Raw genomic sequence first — 21,754 nt, 5'->3', positions numbered from 1 at the left:
AAAAACAACTCTAGCGTCTAACACCACAAGTAAAAAGGTACACTGTCAGCAGCATCAATAATGAGTGCTTATTAATGACTTCTGTACGCACTGAGGACTATGCCAGCCACAGGAAGAGGCAACAGTGAGTAAGAGATGATCTTTACCAATGAGGAATTCTCAGTTCTGAATTTAGTACAACTAGTTCCACTGAAGCCACAATCTTATTTTTCCATAAGTCTTACAAAACCCACAGTGGCCACACAGTATATATACTTCTTTTAAAAATGACTGGTAATATGTATATCTTTTGGATCATGATGCTTCACATCCCTTGTATTCTGATAATCACTTATAAAATCATAGTTCTAATTTACGGCCTATCTATATGTGAAAGATTTATGAAAACTTTAAAATGAGTGTTTTAGAAGAACACATTAGTGAATGCAAAAAGTGGTTCAAGATACGCTAGCCAAAAAACTCAAACTATGTGTTTTAAAAGATACATATTTATGAATGGGTGAACTAGATGGCATGTGAATTATATCTTAATAAAGTTGTTTCTATAAAGATATATATGCAAACAGAAAGAGATAAAGGGAGTGTGTGTGTGAGTGTGCGCGTGTGAAATATACAAGCATTAACAAGTCAAAAAAAAATGATCAAGTCATAGTAAAAAAAATATCTCTGGATAGGGGCGCCTGGGTGGCACAGCGGTTAAGCGTCTGCCTTCGGCTCAGGGCGTGATCCCGGCGTTACGGGATCGAGCCCCACGTCAGGCTCCTCTGCTGGGAGCCTGCTTCTTCCTCTCCCACTCCCCCTGCTTGTGTTCCCTCTCTCACTGACTGTCTCCATCTCTGTCAAATAAATAAATAAAATCTTTAAAAAATATATATATATATATATCTCTGGATAGAATTAAAGGTAAGTTTAATTTTCTTCTTTGTAGCTTTATAGATTTTCCAGATCTCTTGACTTTTGTGGTCAACTAATACCTCCAGCAGTTTTCCACAGGAATGGCTCCCATACCAGATCACTACCATTTACAGTATCACCCAATACCATCTAATATATCTTCATCTTGTTTTCTAAATTACAGTGGGAAACCACTTTTTTTTCCTAGTTAACTTTTATTGCATTGATTTCAGCAACTTTTTCCAAACTAGTTAGGTCTTCTGAAATTTAACGCTCTACTACTGTAATGACCACATCTACTAATTAATCAAGTTACTTCTCGTCATTCAAATTCTAAAACATAAGCCCTGCCCTTACCTTTTTATCTGAAGTGATAAGCTTAAATGCTTCTGTTACTTGATGGACTGTGGCACCACCACCAACATCAAGAAAGTTCGCTGGAGTCCCTCCATGAAGTTTTATTATATCCATTGTGGCCATAGCCAAACCAGCACCATTTACTGTCAAAGAGGGAAAATGACTCATATAAACAACAAACATAAAGAAAATAAGTTAAGTTCAGCCAATCCAACTTTAACATAACAACAAATGGTACCTAGACAGCCTATATTTCCATCGAGGCCAATGTAGTTAAGATTTGCCTTTGCTGCACCTCTCTCCCTTTCATCTTCCTGGGTCCAGTCCTGTAAGTCAAAGATTTTCTTCTGGCGATAAGCTGAATTAGAATCAAAATTGATCTTTGCGTCCATGCACAGCACTTTGAAGAAAAAAAAAAAGTGATCTTAATTTCAAGACAAACACAATAAACCAACCAATAATCAAATGTTCTTAGTTTAGGAGGAAATGGTTTTGTTACTTATTGAAAGTATTTCAGTTTATGATTACAATGTATTCAAACTGTTTATTAAAAAAGAATATTTGGGAATTAAAACTGCTCCATCAATTACTAGTTCTACATCCATCCTAGGCAAATAATAAAGATAAAAAGGGGGGGCCACTTCAAAAACACTTAAAATGTTTTAAAATTACCAAAAACTAACCAGCCAAGCACCTAGCTAACCCCCCTGGATCCCACTGCCTCTTAGCTACTTAAGGACATTGTTCCAGCAATTCTATCCTTCCTGCATTATAAACTGCCCCTCTTTTGCTATTGGCTAAATCCCAATGATTTGCAAAAATGCTGTTATTTCTCCCAGCATAAAAAGAAAAAAAAAATATTTTGCCACCTCTTCCTCCTTACTCTTCTCTTCATATACAGCAAAAATCCTTGAAAGAGTTGTCTATTTAAACCAAGGGTCAGCAAAAAACCAGTATAGCCCAGGGGCCAGATTCAGCCTATGCCTATTTTGTAATGCCTGTAAGCTAAGAACAGGTTTCACATTTTTACATATTTTGAATGGGTTGTGAAGGAAGGAGGAGAAGACTAAGAGTAAGAAGAAAAGCAGCAGGAACTAAAAACATATGTGGGCCACAAAACCTAAAATATTTACATCTGCTGACCACTTTGCCTAAACTCACTGTACAAATTTTTTCTCCCACCGTCCTCCCTTAAATCCACTCTAATCAGGTTTTATTTACCTCCAGCACTCTACCAAAATGGCTAATATGAAGGTTACCTCTCCCAATTTCATCTTTCAGTGTTTTATCCCTTCCTCACTCCTCACAACATTCTCCTTGTTGTCCCTGATAAAAGGCTGAAAGAACTGAGCAGTTTAAGCCTAGAAGGCTACCCAACACAAGAGACAAAGTTTGAAGTCCAGCTAACAACTAATAACGACAAAAATCAACACTCTTTCAGAGGAAGATAAAAGAATTCTGTCTTTACACCATATCTCCCAAAATATCCAGTATACAACTAATCCATGAAGGAAACACAGGAAAATATGACCCCCAATAAAGAGAAAATGCAGTCAAGAAGAACCAAACCCAACACAACCCAGATTTGGAATCAGAGGACTCTGAAAGCTCTTGTAAATATGTTTAAGGATTTAAAGGAAAATATGACCAAAATAAAGGACTAGATAGGTACCTCAGTAGAAAATAAAACTACCAAAAGGAGTCAAATGGAAAATCTAGAACTAAAAAGTGCAATACCTAAAATGAAAAATTCACTGGATGTGCTTAACAGCGTTTTTATTGGAGATGGGTCAATAAACCTGACCTGAAGACAGATAAACAAAAGTTACCTAAGCTGAAAAAAAAAGTGACCTGTTGGACAGTATGAAGTTACCTAACATGTAATACTGGAAGGAGAAAGGAAGGAGAATGGGGCAGGAGAAAATATCTGAAGTGATAAAAGAAGATATATCAAGCTAGATTTCTATGTTCAATAAAAATATTCTTCAAATAATGTAAATAAATTTCAAAAAATAAAGACCTCATCAAATTAATAAGAAAAACCATCCATGTTTCCTTTGAGTACTATAAGAGGCTGAATAATGGCCATCCAAAGATAAACAGGTCCTAATACACAAGACCCTGTGAATGTTACCTTATATGTTCAAATTTTCACAGATGTGATTAAAATAAGGATCTTAGAAGACGACTATCCTGGATTATCTCGAAGGGCCCTAAATTACATCACAAGTATCTTTATAACAGAGAGGCAGAAGGAGATTAGGCACACACAGAAGAGGAAGAGGCAATGTGACCACAGAGGCAGAGTCTAGAATGAGGTGGTCACAAACCAAAGAATGCCACAAGTGACAAAAGCAAGGAATGGAGGCTTTCCTAGAGCCTCTAGAGAGAGCACCTTGAATTCTGTGACACTGATTTTGGACTTCTGGCTTCTAAAACTCTAAGAGATTAAGTACCTGTTGTTTTAAGTCACCTAGTTTGTAGTAATTTATTACAGAAGCCAAAGGAAACTAACACAGTTACCAAATGACATCAACAGAAAATCTGCAGTCTACTGAGGAAAATGTATGCCCAATAAACATGAAAATTCTCAACATCACAAGTAATCAAAGAATTGAAAAATAAATTAAGACACCATTTCCTGATTACTAGTTTGACAGAGTTTAAACCCAATATAAAACTCACTTCTGGCACAAGTAGGCAATGAAACAGACATTTTGTAAGTTAGAACAACTTTTCCAGACAACAATCTGGCAAAATGTATCTCAAAATGTTATTATCCTGACCCAATCATCAAACATATGTGAAAATATTATTCTTCTCTGACCCAAAAATTCTACCTTTAAGAATCTATATGAAAGAGGGGTGCCTGGGTGGCTCAGTCAGTTAAGCGTTTGCCTTCAGCTCAGGTCATGAACTCAGGGTCCTGGGATAGAGCCCTGCGTTGGGCTACCTGCTCAGCAGGGAATCTGCTTCTCCCTGTCCCTCTACCCCTCCCCCAGACTGTGCTCTTTCTCTAATAAAATCTTAAAAAAAAAAAAAAAAAAAGAATCTATATGAAAGATAATCAAGACTGCAAAGATTTATATACAAATAATATACAAGCCTTTAAAAACTGAAAAATATTTAACATCAAAATATTCTATTATATAGTTTTAAGTTTAAAAAAGGGAAGATACAAACTGAATAGACAATACCATCCCAGATTGAATTGCACTACTACAATATTAAAATGGTGTTAGGTAATGAGGTTATATAATTTTTTTCCAACCTATCTATATTTCTTGGTGCAAATCTTCTAAAATAAATATATAATGCCCTTAATAAGAAAAGAAAAAAAAAACCTCCTTCAAAATATATAGAAATGCATATAAACAAAAGAGAAACTAAATACAAAGGAAAAAATGGTTTTTAAGATACTTCAGTATCATAAGCTTATTTTGACATAGTTTCCCACAAATAGATGCTAATTTCATTCAAACTTTAATATTCAAACTTTTCCTTTAAGATGGGTCACTTATTTTTCACATCCAAACTAAAGACATTCTCTTAGCAAGAGAATATGGCTGCAGAATTTTACAGCTGAAAATAATTCAGGAATCTTGCTCTCAGTGTTATTATTACATATGGAAAAAAAAGAAATACCTGTTTTATACAAACAATTCTCCTTCACTGAACATTTCACTTTTAAAATGTGCCTTTACTCTTTCTAAAAAATTTGAGTTTTATAAACTACCTATATGATCACAAGAGAATTTACTCATTCTTTATACAACCACATAAATGACCAACCAAAAATCAATGTCTATAATAAAGAATATAACTAATTAGAAGTATGAAAGTGAAAGATGATCTACAAATGCTTGAGATTAAAATGTCCAAAGTGACTTGAAACAAAATCCAATAAATTACAGTAATAGAAGTAGTTAATATAAATTATCAAGAAAAAGGGGGATGGGGCAACAGGTGATGGGCATTAAGAAGGGCATGTGATGTGATGAGCACTGGGTGTTATACACAACTGATGAATTATTCAACACTACATCTGAAACTAATGATGTACTATATGTTGGCTAACTGAATTTAAATAAAAATAAGAAAGAAAGAAAGAGAAAGAAAGAAAGAAAGAAAGAAAGAAAGAAAGAAAGAAAGAAAGAAAGAAAAGAAAGACAGACTTAAGCTACAATAATGCAACTTACATTTTTAAAACAACTATATATGGAAGGTGTGATAATTCAGAATCTCTAAACACAAGCAAAAGAAAAGGTGTCAAAGTGACAAGCTAATCTTGCTTCTCTGATGGATAAATATATTAANCAGACTTAAGCTACAATAATGCAACTTACATTTTTAAAACAACTATACATGGAAGGTGTGATAATTCAGAATCCCTAAACACAAGCAAAAGAAAAGGTGTCAAAGTGACAAGCTAATCTTGCTTCTCTGATGGATAAATATATTAAAAGGACTCAAGCATCAGAGTCTATCCTTCGTATAATAAAGATCCACAATGACTCTAAAGTCTAAAACTTAAGGGAGACTAAGATGGCTAATTACCAAAACTATAGCCATTTACTCACTACCACACTGGATACTCTACTCAGCATTGCCCAGAAAAACTCTCTGTAATGATGGCAATATTCTAAATGTGTGCTGTCTAATATGGTAACCACATGTGGCTACTGAGCAGTTGAAATGTAACTAGTTCGACTGAGGAATATTTTAATCATATATCATTTTAATTAATTAATTAATCATATCATTTAATTAATGATTTAATTAATTATATCATTTAATTAATGATTTAATTAATTATATCATTTTAATTAATTAATAGTAGCCCCCATATTGTACAGTGCAGATTTAACCCCACCATGTGTACAAAAATATATATTTAAAGTGTTTATTTTAATAGGTATCTGTAATATTTGTTCATATTCATTCTATTTATCATAAAATAAGTTTCTACATAGGAGTGAATTCACTCCCTTATGAATTCAACTTCCTTAGTGAAAGATATGATTGGTAGATAAATACATCATTAATGTTTGATAAAACGAGATACCTTACCAGTTCCATCTGAATCCTCTACCATTGGATTTATTTCTACCATAGTTGCATCATATTTCAGGAAAAGGTTGTAAAGCTTGACCATATTTTCCGCTGCAGAATCCACAATATTAGGTGGAAATCCCATCTTCTGTGCAAGCTGAAATTCATTTGTCTCTTTATTATAGTATGTTGCATATATCTAATCAACATTAAATTCTTGTAAATCAAAAACCTTATAGTTTATCATTAAAATGATAAGCATGAATCATTGTAGTCAAACATGAATGACTGAAATAGCAGCTACTATTACTAAATGGTTAAATAAAACTTTTTATTCATAATTTTCACAAGGCAAGTAGTATGCCCATTTTACAAATAACAAAGAAATTCAGAGAGGTCAAGTGACTTGCCATTTGCCTAGATCCAAGTTCCAGTGTTTATTCCATAGCCTCCATATTGCCTCTAGGCCTTATGGCAAACCTAAACTGAAAGAAGAGGCTTATATTTTATTAAAACGACATATAAAAGGTGGACTGACAATCCCAATGGTCCAAATGATAGCAAAAATATTAAATCACCCAATTTTACCTTTTAGGTAACTTATGAAGAGTATTTACCAAGCAATAAAGACATTCAGTCAAATCAGTATAACTGCATTCATTCAAAAATCTACTGAGTACCTAATATAAGCGAGGCTCAAAAGATATAGGTACTTAAGCTTCCAATCTATAGAAGAGTTTATGGTCTTGAACAGAGATTCCTAACTAGACATACCTGAAGAGCTTTTTAAAAAGTACATATCCCAAGGTCCCAACCCAGCAGTTCCAGTTCACGAGTTCTATAGTGGACCAAGCCATCCATAATTTTTGAAGTTCCATAAGCAATTCTGAACCACTGGTATAGAAGCTACATGTCTATATGTTTATTCTAACTGCTGCCATTGCTCAAAAACACTATGGAGGACGTTTTCCTCTTTTCCAACTGCTATCTAAGGCTGCAATACATCTGAATTTTAATTACAGAAAATCTTAAATTCTTTAAAGGTGAATATGGATTTTGTAAAAAGTCAAATGCCAATGAAGTAGATAATCAAGCTAAGAAATGTCATTTTCAATTAAGACTTATTTCAAATAAAGAATAGTAAGATATAAATGAGAAATAATGAAATATTATTTCATTAAGAAAGATTTTCACTAGGTCATAATCCACCATTTTAGACCCATTTGAAAATTAGGACAGAACTCTGATCAACCCAGAATGACATTAATTTACCAAATGCTATGCTAGGTACTATTTCTGTTCATCACTCAAAAAACTATAATCTTAGTAGATCATGCCTTCAAGTATTCTTGTAAATCAAGTATTTTTTTCTCACCTAAATTTAACTGTCCTCTCATCACTCTCACATAACTACCTAATGAATCGCATCTCTGTCCCCTTTAAAGATTTATTCTTTTGCCTAAATGACATTATCAGGGTAACTTCTCTATCTCCTTTAAACCTTTGTGCCAGTCAAAAATTCCTGCTCTATTGTACTTCAGTATCATAAGCTTATTTTGACATAGTTTCCCACAAATAGATGCTAATTTCATTCAAACTTATATATCAAACTTTTCCTTTAAGATGGGTCACTTATTTTTCACATCCAAACTAAACAATTTCAATCATTAGCAGTGTTACCAACCTTACCAAGCAACTCTCACAGGCCATGGTATTAAACTTCATGGTTGGGCTTTTTTTTTTTGGCAGGGGGTGGAGAGGGTGGATAGAGGTGTGGGGGAAGAAGTACACAAAAAGGACAGTACAGAATACTAGTTAAATTGTGGGCAAAATGTATTGTGCACGTGCAGACACTAGAAGTCCACAGCTTTCATCAGGTTCTCAAAAGCATCCATAAACCCTCCAAAAAATAAAATCACTGATCTATCAAAGGATATATAAGACAGTGTACCTGCCATTCCATACAATTTTATAGGAAATAAAGGGGAGGTTGGAACATATTAAATGCTACCATGGAGATGTAAAATCCAGACTATGATAAATAATAAAGTATAATCACCCCAGGGTCTTCAACAAATGAAATAAGAAAGATGAAGAAAGTGAGGGGAAGAAAACCTATAAATTAGAAAAAGATGTATAAGACAATAACCAAAAACAATGACAGACCTTATATGGATCCCAATTCAAACAAATTATTTAAAAAAAAAGAAAGAAAGAAAAAGAAAAACTTGAGACAAGGGAATCTGAATGGGTAAGTAAGTAATGGTACTAAGGAATTACTATTACTTTTACTAGGTATGACAATGGTATAGTGCCTATTTTAAAAGCATCTACTTACCTTTTAAAAACAAGTAATGAAATATTTATGGAAACAAAGGAAATATTGTAGATACTTATAAAAGTTTCCATTTCAAACAAGATATTAACTTGCCTTGACACTCACAATTCTTTTTAAAGTTTCGTCAGTCACGTCACGTAGTCAAAGTTAATGCTCTTTCTTTTTTTAAAAGTATTACAATTATCCAATAAAGCTAGATAGAAGTTTTTCAGAATACAACATACCCGGACAGCTTGTTCCTTCTTGATGCCTTCTACAATATCAATAGGTTCTTTAACTATGGCCTCAGGAGTCTCAGCAGCAACATCTTCAATGTTGACACCACCTTGAGAACTTCCTATTAATACAGGACCCTAGCAAGAGGGGAAAAACAAACATCTAGATTTTATTTTGGACACATCAATAAAATGTTAAAACATATTCATGCACACTTTCAGACTTATGCACCTATCACTCCCCACTTCTATTTTTATATTTCCCTGAGAACTTCTCCTTATACCTCCTGCACAGTGCCCCTTTGTAAGTATTCATTTGAAATAACGGAAAAGAAGTAAAAAAGAAGAGGAAGACAACAGCTCACCTGTGAAGGAAAAACATTAAAAATATATATAAAACTTTTACCAAATAAGTTAATATAAATACTATATATAAAATATAACCTACGCATTTCTCTAAAGAACTGAAGGGCAATTAAAGTATTACTTAAAGAACATTTTTAAAATCATAAAAAAAGATACTGATATTTGAAAAGGAAAGTCTAATGAATTAAAGTTCAAGAATTTATAAGCTCCAGCCCTACTGCAAGTTAGTAAAAAAGAAAGTTACCTACCTTGAAACAATAGTTCTGGCTCTTATCATGAACAATATAAGAAAAGATATAAATGCTAAATAATTAAATTAACTTTTAAGTCCTCTAAAATCAATCAAGGAAAAAACATTAGAGCAAAATAGTCTAACAGATTATTAATTTATGCACAATTCTTGAACTTTAATTCTACAAATTAAATGCAATCCCTATTGGCACATTTTCCCAATACAATCTTTTTTCCATCATCCATTTTCTGCAAAAATAGAAAAAAAAAACCTTAAAATTCATATGGACTCTCATAAGACCCTGAATAGCCAAAATAATCTTGACAAAGCAAAACAAAGTTAGAAGCATCATACTTCCTGATTTCAAACATATTATAAAACTATAGTAATCAAAACAGTATGGTTCTGGCATAAAGACAGACATATAAACCAATGTAACAGAATAGAAAACTCAGAAATAAATCCCCATGTATATGGTCAAATGATCTCTGACAAAATGCCAGGCTACACAATGGGGAAAGGATAGTCTCTTCAACAAATGGTGTTGGGGAAACTGAATATCCACATGCAAAATAATGAAGGTAGACCTTACTTTACACCATATAAAAAAATTAGCTCAAAATGGATTAAAGACCTAAATATAAGACCTGAAACTGCCAAACTTCTAGAAGAAAACATAAGGGGAAAGCTACATGACCTTGGATTTGGCAATATTTCTTTGGCAATAATTTTCTTTGCCCAATTTAAAAATGGGCAAAGGACTTGAATAGACAATTCTCCAAAGAAGATGTAGGTCTTCATCAGCTTCAGATAGTATAACAAAATGCAGTAAATTGAGGGGTTTAAACAACAGACATTTATTTCCCACAGTTCATGGTTCACACCCATACTAATCTCCTTATCAAACGGTTATTCAGCCACATCCTTCATATTCTTTTCCAAATAGCTTTCTCACTTTTTGCAGTATAGGAAGGCTGAGAATTTTCCAATCTTTAAATTCTGATTCCTTTTTGCTTAGCTTAACAATTCCTTCTTCATTTCTCTCTTCTCACATTTTACCAATAAGCAATCAAAAGAAACCAAGCTGCTCCCTCAATACTTTGCTTTAAAATCTCCTCAGCTAAATATTCATCCCTCCCAAGTTCTGCTTTCCACAAAACATTAGAACATAAACACAACTCAGTCAAGTTCTTTGACATTTTGTAACAAGGATCACCTGTTTTCCATCATTCTTCGTTTCAGTCTGAGACCTCAAAAGAATGGTCTTTACTATCCATATTTCTACGAACATTCTATTTATGATTATTTATATATTCTCTAAGACAATGGAGGTTTCCTTTATAGCTCTATTCTTTTCTGAGCCCTCACCAGAATCACCTTTAATCCCTTCATGATAATCCCAGCTTTTTCTACCACATACCTCAAAACTCTTCCAGGTTCACCCTTTACCAAGTTCCAAAGCCACTTCAGTGTTTTTATGCATTTGTTATTACACAGCACTCAACCCCACAGTACCAACAGGAACTCACCTAAACCTGATCACCAAAGGCTTCACCTCCAAACATCAACACATTAGAGGATAGAGCTTCAACATAATAACCGGGATAGGAGATAAACCTCAGTCCATAACAATAAGCAAATGGCCAACAAATATAAGAATGGGTGCTCATCACCATTAATGATTAGAGAAATGCAAATCAAAACCACAGTGAGATATTACTTCACACCCATAACAGATAACTTCTGTAAGGGGAAAAAAAAGAAAAGCATTGGTAGATGTGGAGAAATTCCAACTCTTGAACCCTGTTGGTAGAAATGGAAAACAGTATGGAGGTTGCTCATAAATTAAATACCATATGATCCAGAATCCAACTTCTAGGTATATTCAAAAGAATTGAAAACATTAACTCAAATAGGTATCTGCATACCCACATTAACTGCAACATTATTCAAAATAGCCAAGAGGAAGAAACCTGAACGTTCATCAACAGATGAAAAATAAAGAAATTAAGAAAAATTGTATATACAATGGAATATATTCAGCCATTTAAAAAAAGGAAATCCTGACACATGCTACAGCACGAACCTTGAAGACTATTATGCTAAGTAAAATGAACCAGTCACAAAAAAGACAAATACTGCATGATTCCACTTACATGAGGTTTGACTGTATCTAAAACAATCAAACTCTTAAAAACAGAAAGTAGAACGGGGATTGCCAAGAGCTAAAAAAAAAAAAAAAAAAAAAAAAAAAAGCGGTAGAAGAGGAATTGCTCAATGGATATAGTTTCAGTTTTGCAAGATAAAAAATTCTAGGGATCTGCTGCACAATGATATGCATAAAGTTAACACTATCGCACTATATACTTAAAAATGGTTAAGATGGTAAATTTTATTATATATTTTTGACCACAATTTAAAAAAAAGGAAAAAACAACTCTAGACCAGAAACCTGATGAGCTCCTGTGGTTGGCAGTATTCTTCCTGTGCACTGTCATGTGTCAATATTCCAGGAGAGCGACATGTGCCTGAAGACAATGGAAACTTTAAGTTTGGAACTTTCCCAGACCTTCCCCAATGCGACTTCATTTAGCTGGTTCTGATTTCTGTCCTTTGGGTATAGTAAAAAACTGTAATCATAAGTATAGTATTTTCCTAAGTTCTGTGAGTCATTCTAGCAAATTATGAAAGCTGATGGGGCACTAGGACCCCCAAATTTGTAACCAGCTATAAAGCATACAGGTTATCTGGGGAACCCCAAACTTGAGGCTGGTGTCTGAAGTGAGCACAGGCATGTGGAGGCCTGTACCCTTAACCTGTGAGGTTTGGCCCAATTCTGGGTACATGGTATCAGAACTCACTATAATATACACAGACAAAATTTTTAATGAAAGAATTCCTTGTGCCTTCTGAGACTAAAGAAGAGAAAAATAGCAAGCTTAAGTAAAGAGAAATGTTTGAAATTATAGTCCAATTTTCAGTTCCTCTATAAATTTCAAATGAAAAAGTATTCTTCACTTCCTCTCTAGCAAGGCAGTTCGTAATTACAAGCTTTTACAAAGATCTAAAGGAGGGGGGGAATACAGATTTAAGAAGGCCCTGTTCAACTAATATCATGTTATTGAAGTAGAATATAAGTAAATTAATCTACAGATAACCCCAAAATATAATTTTATCTAACAGAAGAGGTAGAAACCAACAAACTTTTAAAATATTTGAACATTTTATTTTAGTTTTACCTTTTTAAAATATCTATTGATAAGAGAAATTAAGAGCCACACAGAAGGCAGCACTACTGGAGGGGAAAAGATAATATTAAATTCTCACTGAAATAATGATTAAGTCTCCAAGAGTTAGATTTAAGTTAGAAAAAAAGACGAAAAAATACATATGAAATAATAATATATAAAAGAAAGTGAAGAGCCTCTCTCTGTACTAATTCCCTACCCAATTAGAAAGGAACCCCAAATTGGTCAGAAGAAAGCTTACATGGGTAAATATAAATCAGTTAAAATAATGACTATAGTTTTGCATTTGGTCATGACTGCTAAATTCACGCTGTTTCTGTTAAAACAATTTGGTTTTAACTTTAAATTTTAGTAATAAACTTTCAGAACTATTTAAGTTCTAGCAAATAACTGTAATTTCAAATAAATTAATAATGCTATTTTCTCCTTCTTAACCTAACCTCCTCCTCTTTGGTACTGCAAAAAATTTTGCCTTAAAATAGATCTGAATTTTAAATACGACAAATAAGCACTTAATAAAGATATCTTTTGAAAATAATAAAAGTAGGGTGCCAGGGTGGTGCAGTTGGTTAAGTGTCCAACTCTTTTGTTTCAGCTCAGATCATGATCTCAGGGTCAGGAGATTGAGCCCCGCGATGGGCTTCACACTCAGCGCATAGCCTGCTTAAGACTTTCTCTCCATCTCCCTCTGCCCCTGCCCCCCACGCACTCTCTCTCTCTCTCTCAAATAAATCTCTAAAAAATAAACAATAAAAGTATGAAAAATAAAATTAGGAATTCTTGTGGCATTTGACATCTATTCCAGGCAAAGTAAAAAACTTGATATAGTTAAATGCACCATTCATTTATAGCAGATTACAATGCTTTACTAGAAAAAAAAATTAAAATAGCAAATGTGATTTGCTAAATTAGATTTTTGTCAGCCCAAAAGTACCCAATAGGTACTGGGAAAATGTTAAGAAATCTAATTTTTTAAAAGTGCCGCAACAGGGGACACTTGGGTGGCTCAGTCGGTTAAGCGTCTGCCTTCCATTTAGGTCGTGATCCCAGGGTCCTGGGATGGAGTCCCACACTGGGCTCCTTGCTCAGCGGGGAGCCTGATACTCCCCCTGCCTGCTGTTCCCCCTGCTTGTGCTCTCTCTCTCTGCCACATGAATGAATAAAATCTAAAAAAAAAAGAAAAAAAGAAAAAAAAAAGCGCCAAAACAGAGTAGATACTTAAATTGATTTTTTGGCATACCAACCCTATGGTAAATATTTACCCAAGCTTCCTGATATAACACATACTAAAGAAGACCAAAAGAGCCTATGATACACTCCTAAAAACAGATAAGGAACAAAAGCAATTTTTAATGATCAGCTGACTTCTATACACAGAACTTAAATTCAATCAAATACATTCTTTTCCTTGTAAATAGCTCATTTTTTTCTTGTTTAATAGAGAGTCCCAAAAATGCTTGCCATACCCCAAAAGTAGCACCAACCAACTCTACATTGGTCTAATATGAGCATCAAAGAACATTTGGCCAAATGGTTTTACGGATACTATCAAATTTTTATTTTTTTAATTTTTTTAAAATGATTTTATTTATTAGAGAGGGAGGGAGAGAGAGAAAGAGAGAGAGCACAAGCAAGGGGAGGGGTAGAGGGAGAAGGAGAGGGAAAAGCAGACTACTGGCTGAGAACGGAGCCCAACACCGGGCTGGATCCCAGGACCCCAAGATCATGACCTGAGCCAAAGTCAGATGCTTAATCAAGTGAGCCACCCAGGCGCCCCACTGGTGCTATCAAATTTTTAGTCTGAATTATTACTACTATGCAATGAGAAATAAAAACATTTTCTCCCAAAAAAGACTCAAAGAGTTCTCTAAAAATTCAAGTCCTTAAAATGGAACTCATATTTGATCCTTGTCCCTCATACATTTGGTCATGACTCTTCTCTAAGTGGTCATTACATCTTTAAAAAAAATATTTTCGGTGTGTTATAGTCATATCTTTAATAACACACATTCAGTTTGCTATATTTACGCCAATCAAAATGAGGTACTCTGAATGTTAAATATTATATAACAAAAAGTAAAAACATAATAACAAAATGAGAGATGTTGATACACAACATCAATGGAAAGGAAAAGAAAATGTAATGAAAATAAGTGAATTTGTAAAAATACAGTTTTTGTAAATGTGTGTAATATATAAGGTTATTGTCATGAGATTTCTAAAGAGATTTACAAAACTAAATTATACCACACAGAGAAACCTATAATGGTAAAGACATCACCTACAAATAAAACAATGTCTTTTATCCTCTATCCTGAGTGGATTTTTACTACCATCTAGTGTTATACCTTAAGAAATACTTTCTTGTAGGGGTGCCTGGGTGGCACAGCGGTTAAGCGTCTGCCTTCGGCTCAGGGCGTGATCCCAGCGTTATGGGATCGAGCCCCACGTCAGGCTCCTCCTCTATGAGCCTGCTTCTTCCTCTCCCACTCCCCCTGCTTGTGTTCCCTCTCTCGCTGGCTGTCTCTATCTCTGTCGAATAAATAAATAAAATCTTTAAAAAAAAAAAAAAAACTTTCTTGTAAAAATTGTTACAAAAGTCACATTAAATCACTCAAGCTTACTAGAAGATGTAATTAACTGTAGGGAGAAAAAATCACAGTATAGAAAATATTTTTTAAAAGTTGTCTTATGTAAGAAACCTATTTTCGTTACCCTTAAAATTTTTGTTGTATTACTAATTGTGTAATTTACATCAAATCCTTAATAGGGCTTCCAAATAAGTACTTAAGTTACTTCAAAAGACAACGCAGCTACCACAAAGATTCAGCCCATTATATCTAACCAATGCACTCAAAAAGCCAGTTAATTATAGTATAAAATGATTATCACTGCTCTCTCAATGCCAACAGGTCTATGAAAGGACTTCCTCTTCACCTGACATCTTAAATGCTAGCATTTTAGGTTCCATAAAGAGAGGAAAGAAAAGGTAGGGTTATGCTCCTTAGAATCATATTGTTTGCTACTCAGTGTCATCCTTCAACTTGCCAAACACCAAATTGGCTAGTGAAATAAACCTCAAACTATTAACAAACAAACAAACAAAAAAACCATCGAAAGGTTGAAAAAGAAGAAGATGAAGCCATGGAAACACATTCTTTTAATGGGTTCAGAAACTCTCTTTGTTAAAAGATTTTACTCTTCCAGAAATTATTTTCTGTCTATGAAATCGAGAGATGAATCAAAAAGATTTAAGCTGTTCTTAGTAAATTAACAATTTAGAAGTCCTGTGAATTCTATTTCAGCAAGGTTTTGCCTACAGTTTTTTTTTTACCACAATATTATATATTAAATTTTATATCATTAACCATGCTGCGTTTTTTAAATGACACGAAAATACCATGCTCATGAAACATACAAATACGATTATGGATCATACCTTTTTAATCCTTTCCCATACAAATAGAAATAACCAGTCTTTGGGGCGCCTGGGTGGCACAGCGGTTAAGCGTCTGCCTTCGGCTCAGGGCGTGATCCCGGCGTTATGGGATCGAGCCCCACATCAGGCTCCTCTGCTATGAGCCTGCTTCTTCCTCTCCCACTCCCCCTGCTTGTGTTCCCTCTCTCGCTGGCTGTCTCTATCTCTGTCGAATAAATGAATAAAANTGAAAGTAATAAAATCATCCTAAAGGTATCATGCCTACAATTACTCACTTGAAATGACCTTTCCATTGTTATTGCAAAGTAGTATTCTCTCCGGGGATATCTTCGCTCGCAAACCAATACTTGATTGCATATTCTGCCCTTTTCTCCTGTTTGCTTGGTAAACAACTTTTTCCCAATCATTTGTGAGGAAACAGCTTTTGCTTCTTCTGGACTGAAATAAGAAAAAGAACTCAAACTTTTTTCTCCTCCAACTGAGAAAAACAAAAGCACATGACAGCCAAAATTTTATCTCATTTAATATCTATTTTTAAAATTTTTTAAAAAGATTTATTTATTTTAAGAGAGAAACAGAGAGAGAACACACCAGCAGGGGAAGAGGCAAAGGGAGAAAAACTCAGACTCCGTGCTGAGTGAGGAGCCCGATGCAGGGCTCAATCCCAGCACCCTGAGATCATGACCTGAGTCAAAATCAGAAGTCACTCAACCGACAGACCACCCAGGCGCCCCTTTCATTTAATATTTAAATTTCAGTATTTTCATCAATTCAATAATAAGGGATAATTTTTACAATATTTTTTTCTTTAATGATGATTTTTTCTTTAAAAAGCAGAACTTACGAGAAAACTATCTTCACTCCTCCTTTGAGGCCACTCTCAAATGTTCCTTTTCCTCTACCACCAGCCAAAACCTGTGCTTTTATCACAACGTCTTTTGAACCTAGAAGGAAATCACTTCTGTTAGATAAGCAGAATGAAATAGCATGCAAGACATTATTTTGTTATTAAGCATTTATATTAAGTGATGTTATTAAATGTAGCAGACTCATTTACCCACAATGTCAAAAAATGAAATATTCCACATATATAATTTTTCTAGATTAGAACATTAAAACATTCACCATCTAAAGATCCACAAGTTTAAAAAATTAGCCATTCATATGAATCCATTTCTTGAAGTATAATGAAAATAATTTTACTTTTCCTTAACACTAAACATCTAGTGCTTTGGAAGGTACTAAAAGTACAAAATTGAGACTCAAAGGTCTTCCCAACATTTCCCTTCCTTTCTATTCGCATGTAAAATTGCTATTCTGTGAAAATTTGAGATAAAAATGCTACTCTGAGCAGAAATACATCATGAATTAAGGGGAAACTGCCAGTACTGATACCAACTTACACTGTTCCACTAACAGAAACACCCGTTAATAAACATTCTTGAGCTATACCGTTATGAGGAGTATTACCAGGAGTGAAGCTATATTTACCAGAATATTCAGGGATATTATGTTTCTAAGTCTTAATTTTTAATTTTTTATAATACCTTTTTAAAATTTTTAATGAAATTTTTAAAATACTCTAAATTTTTCTTGTTTAACAGGTAGACTAATCGCTCTTCTATCTTCCTCTTTCTAATGTGCTGAAGAAAATCAGCAAACCAGCTGTTTATCCTAGGTACCACTCATCATTCATGATCCAGGGCTGTTCCTCTTAGAAAGGCATTCTCTGTCTCCCCAGACAAGCAGAATTTCTGAATCTCCTCTTTTGCCTCTTACAGCATTTTTGCCTATACTAGCAGTGCAACACTTGTACTACATTATGGAAAAATAATAACCGCTGAGGTCAGGGTTAAGGATGCTACTGTCTTATTCTTATTGGTTACAAGCCCAAAGCAGCCCCTGGTATATAACTACCAATCCATGCACACACCATGCAGAATGTGGGGACTCCAACCTAATCAGATAAACCAACAAAATCAAAGAGGTAACACAGTTTCTGATAAAACCAATAAGAAATGACCTAAAGTCTACACCTAAACAATTATTTAAAAAGAGTGTTTAGAAAATTAATGATATAAATGAGTCTACATTTAGAAGTTAGAAAAGGGCCCTGTAAGTCAGTCAAGGAAGTGTTTTAAAAAACTGTCTTTCTCATACCTCATATTCATCTTTAAAATTTATCCAGAATCTTGACTCCTCATCACCTGGCTTGAACCCTGGTCCCAGCCACCATTCTATCTCACCTTGATNCTTGACTCCTCATCACCTGGCTTGAACCCTGGTCCCAGCCACCATTCTATCTCACCTTGATTACCCTCATCCCTGACAGAGAAGTCTCAAAGCAAGCAAAGTGAGCACATCACTTGTCTACTTCAAACCTTACAGTGAATGCCCCTTTTACTCAAAGTTAAAGTCACACTCCTTAAGTGACCTACAAGACCCTATATATACCCCCAGTACCCTTATGACCTCCTCATCGCTCGCTCCACTCCAGCTACACTCATCTCCACTGTTCCCAGGCATGCTTCTGCCTTCAGGAGTTGACTCTACTGCTCCCTCCCCCTGGAATACTCTTCATTGGATACAGGAATCCCCTGCTTTTCAAAAGTTTGCATTACACCACTTCGTTTTTACAAAAGACCTACATCGGTTACCTGTTTTCACGAACCAAAAGAAATATGAAAGGGATTTTCACTTTTCCAAAAATAGCGTTCAGTGTTGATTTTGCAGACAGCCATTACAGACGCAGCATGCACCCCAAGCAGTGGGAGTAGGCAAGCTCCTTACCCAAGAATTATACTCAGCATCAAGCCACCAAAGCTTGATGCCTGTGAGCATCTGTGCTTTAGCCTAGGAGGGGTCATTTACTAGGTCTGGGAATGCTTGAAAACTTTTCCTTACGATTAATGCTAACTGCTTTCACTTTATGCCATTTTGGCTTACAAAAGGCTTCACAAGACTGCTCTACTTTCAGATACCAGAAGACACCTGTATCCATTTGAGAAAGGTCTGCATTCCCTTTAAGTTTTTCTTCTTACAACTCATTTTCCACAAGGCCTACCCTGATTGTTCTACTTAATAGCATAATCTGCCCACCTAGGACCAATCCTCCTTATCCTGCTCGTTTTTTTTTCCATAGAATTTATCACCTTCAAACATAATATATAATTTTCTCATGTTTACCATTTATTATTTTGCTCCCACACTAGACTACAGGCTCCAGAAGGGCAGAATCTTCATTGTGTTCATTGATGTTCTCAAGCTCCTGGGAGCATTCCTAGCATATATTTTCAGAATGTTGAATAAAAGAACATTTAAAGATGGAAAGAATTCTTACGTATCTTGATGTTCCACTGCTCTTTTAAAAATTGCAAATACTGGACCCTGCAACTAAAGCTGATTAGAAGTGCCTTGTTTAAACAAGACAGACCCTTTTCTATCTGCCATAGTCCCCACCATTCCCAGGTAAAAACAATTAATATTAGATGAAGATTAGAGAAAACAAGAAATTTCCTTAAAATGAACAATAATTTTCTTATTGGAAAGAAAACAGGTAGCTTCTGGGACAATGGCAAATTACAAAGTTCATGCCCAGAATAAAAGGAGCAGCCACTAGTCATTTTACCTGTTACTGGTTACCTGGTCTTCTAGTACTTTCAGAAATATTAATTTATATCCAAAGAAGATAAATGTAATCCCAACAGTGTAAATATGATGTAAAAATGGTCAATAGTTTAACTAATGACTTGCTGAGCTAAATTCAAATATTCCTAACATTAAACTGAGAACTTAAAAGACTGACCTATTAGAGTAATAAAGGATTGTTTTTCAAAAACATTTTACAAGACAGAAGTCTCTTCCTCCAAAGTGTCAATTTCCTTTCTTTAGGAATATAAACTCCTTAAGGGCAGAGATGATTCCTCAAAAAAGTTCCTTCTAAAAAAGCCCTTCACAACAAAAGAAAAGCCAAAAAAAATTAATGAATACAGTCTCATCAACTATCAAGACAATGGGGATTACAAGAGAAATCTGAGGACAACTGATTGAAACAAAGATTTTATTCAATTCCGTTAATTCATTCAACAATTACATCTATATACCAGTTACCTGCTGGAGCCCCAGATACACCAATGAGCAAGAGAGACTTATCCTGCCCTTAGAGAGCTTACAGTCTTACTAGATTTGGCCCTTTGCTCTAGTCAGACAAAATCTTTTATGGATTCCAAGGATGTCTTTAAAATATAGTCAATGTCCCTCCTAGCTTTAGTTATTCACAAATGTCTTAAGCATTCTTTATATACAGTCATCTAATAAAAACACTAGGAAGAAGAAAAAAGAAGGCAAAGTCCTATTATATGCCATTAGAAATCTCCCTCCAGGTTGTTATTCATTAATTGGCAAACTTTGCACATGTTTATTCAACCAGACAAAATTCTACCTTAATTATACTAGAATCCTAAACATTAGTACTAAGACACAGAACAGCTGAATAAATTTAAAAAACAGACTAATCTATACTGCCTATAAGAGACGTAAGGACATTGAAAGTGAAAGGATGAACAAAGATATTGCATGAAAATGGAAACCAAAAGACAGATGGGGTAGCTATACTTANGGCTGAATAAATTTAAAAAACAGACTAATCTATACTGCCTATAAGAGACTCACTTCAGACGTAAGGACACAAAGTGAAAGGATGAACAAAGATATTGCATGAAAATGGAAACCAAAAGACAGATGGGGTAGCTATACTTATATCAGACAAAATCAACTTTATAACAAAGACTATAACAAGAGACAAAGAAGGGTGTTATGTAATGATAAAGGGGTCAATTCAACAAGAGGATGTACCATTTGTAAGTATTTATGCACCCAACATTAGAGCACCTAAATAAAGCAAACATTAACAGACATAAAGGGGGAGACAGCAATTCCATTAATAGTAGAGGATTTCAATACCCGCCAACATCAATCAGTAGGTCATCCAGGCAGAAGATCAATAGCAAACACAGGCCTTAAACAATATATTTGACCATGGTCTTAATATACATATATACAACATTCCATCCAAAAACACAATACATATTCTTTTCAAGTGCACATGGAACATCTCCAGGATAGATAACATGGTAAACCACAAAACAAGTCTTAATCAATTTAAGAGGACTGAAATCACATCAAGCATCTTTTCCAACCAGAATGGTATGAAACCAGAAACAATTAAAGGAAGAAACCTGGAAAATTCACAAATATGTGGAGATTAAACAACATGCTACCAATGGGTCAAGGAAAAAATAAAAAAAGAAATAAAAAATACATTGAGACAAACAAAATGGAAATATACCAAAATTTATGGGATCAGCAAAAGCAGTCTAAGAATTCACAGTAATAAAAGCCTGTCTAAAGAAACAAGAAAAGTCTCAAATGAATTAACTTTGCACTTCAACGAACTAAGAAGAACAAACGAAGCCCAGAGTTAGTAGAAGGAAGGAAATAACAAAGGTTAGAACATAAATAGAGACTAAAAAGACAATGAAAAAGATCAATGAAAGTGAGAGTTGCTTCTTCAAAAAGATGAACAATATGGGGGCGCCTGGGTGGCAGAGGGGT

At 34.5% G+C, this 21,754-nt stretch overlaps 1 protein-coding gene across 1 annotated transcript in view; it reads right to left on the bottom strand.

Annotated features, from left to right (window-relative positions):
• SUCLA2 (succinate-CoA ligase ADP-forming subunit beta) overlaps positions 1–21,754 on the bottom strand; it is a 42,292-nt gene that overhangs the window by 8,293 nt on the left and 12,245 nt on the right. Inside the window, exons 3-8 of the mRNA XM_002919114.4 lie at positions 16,986–17,085; positions 16,417–16,579; positions 8,866–8,994; positions 6,322–6,460; positions 1,490–1,651; positions 1,252–1,394 (exon numbers count right to left, since the gene is read on the bottom strand). Of these exons, the coding sequence (XP_002919160.2) occupies positions 1,252–1,394; positions 1,490–1,651; positions 6,322–6,460; positions 8,866–8,994; positions 16,417–16,579; positions 16,986–17,085 (836 nt within the window). The remainder of the gene's footprint in view (positions 1–1,251; positions 1,395–1,489; positions 1,652–6,321; positions 6,461–8,865; positions 8,995–16,416; positions 16,580–16,985; positions 17,086–21,754) is intronic.

The sequence above is a fragment of the Ailuropoda melanoleuca genome, chromosome 7, assembly GCF_002007445.2.
Source record: "Ailuropoda melanoleuca isolate Jingjing chromosome 7, ASM200744v2, whole genome shotgun sequence".
NCBI lineage: Eukaryota > Metazoa > Chordata > Mammalia > Carnivora > Ursidae > Ailuropoda > Ailuropoda melanoleuca.
This window is presented reverse-complemented; position numbering and strand designations above follow the sequence as displayed.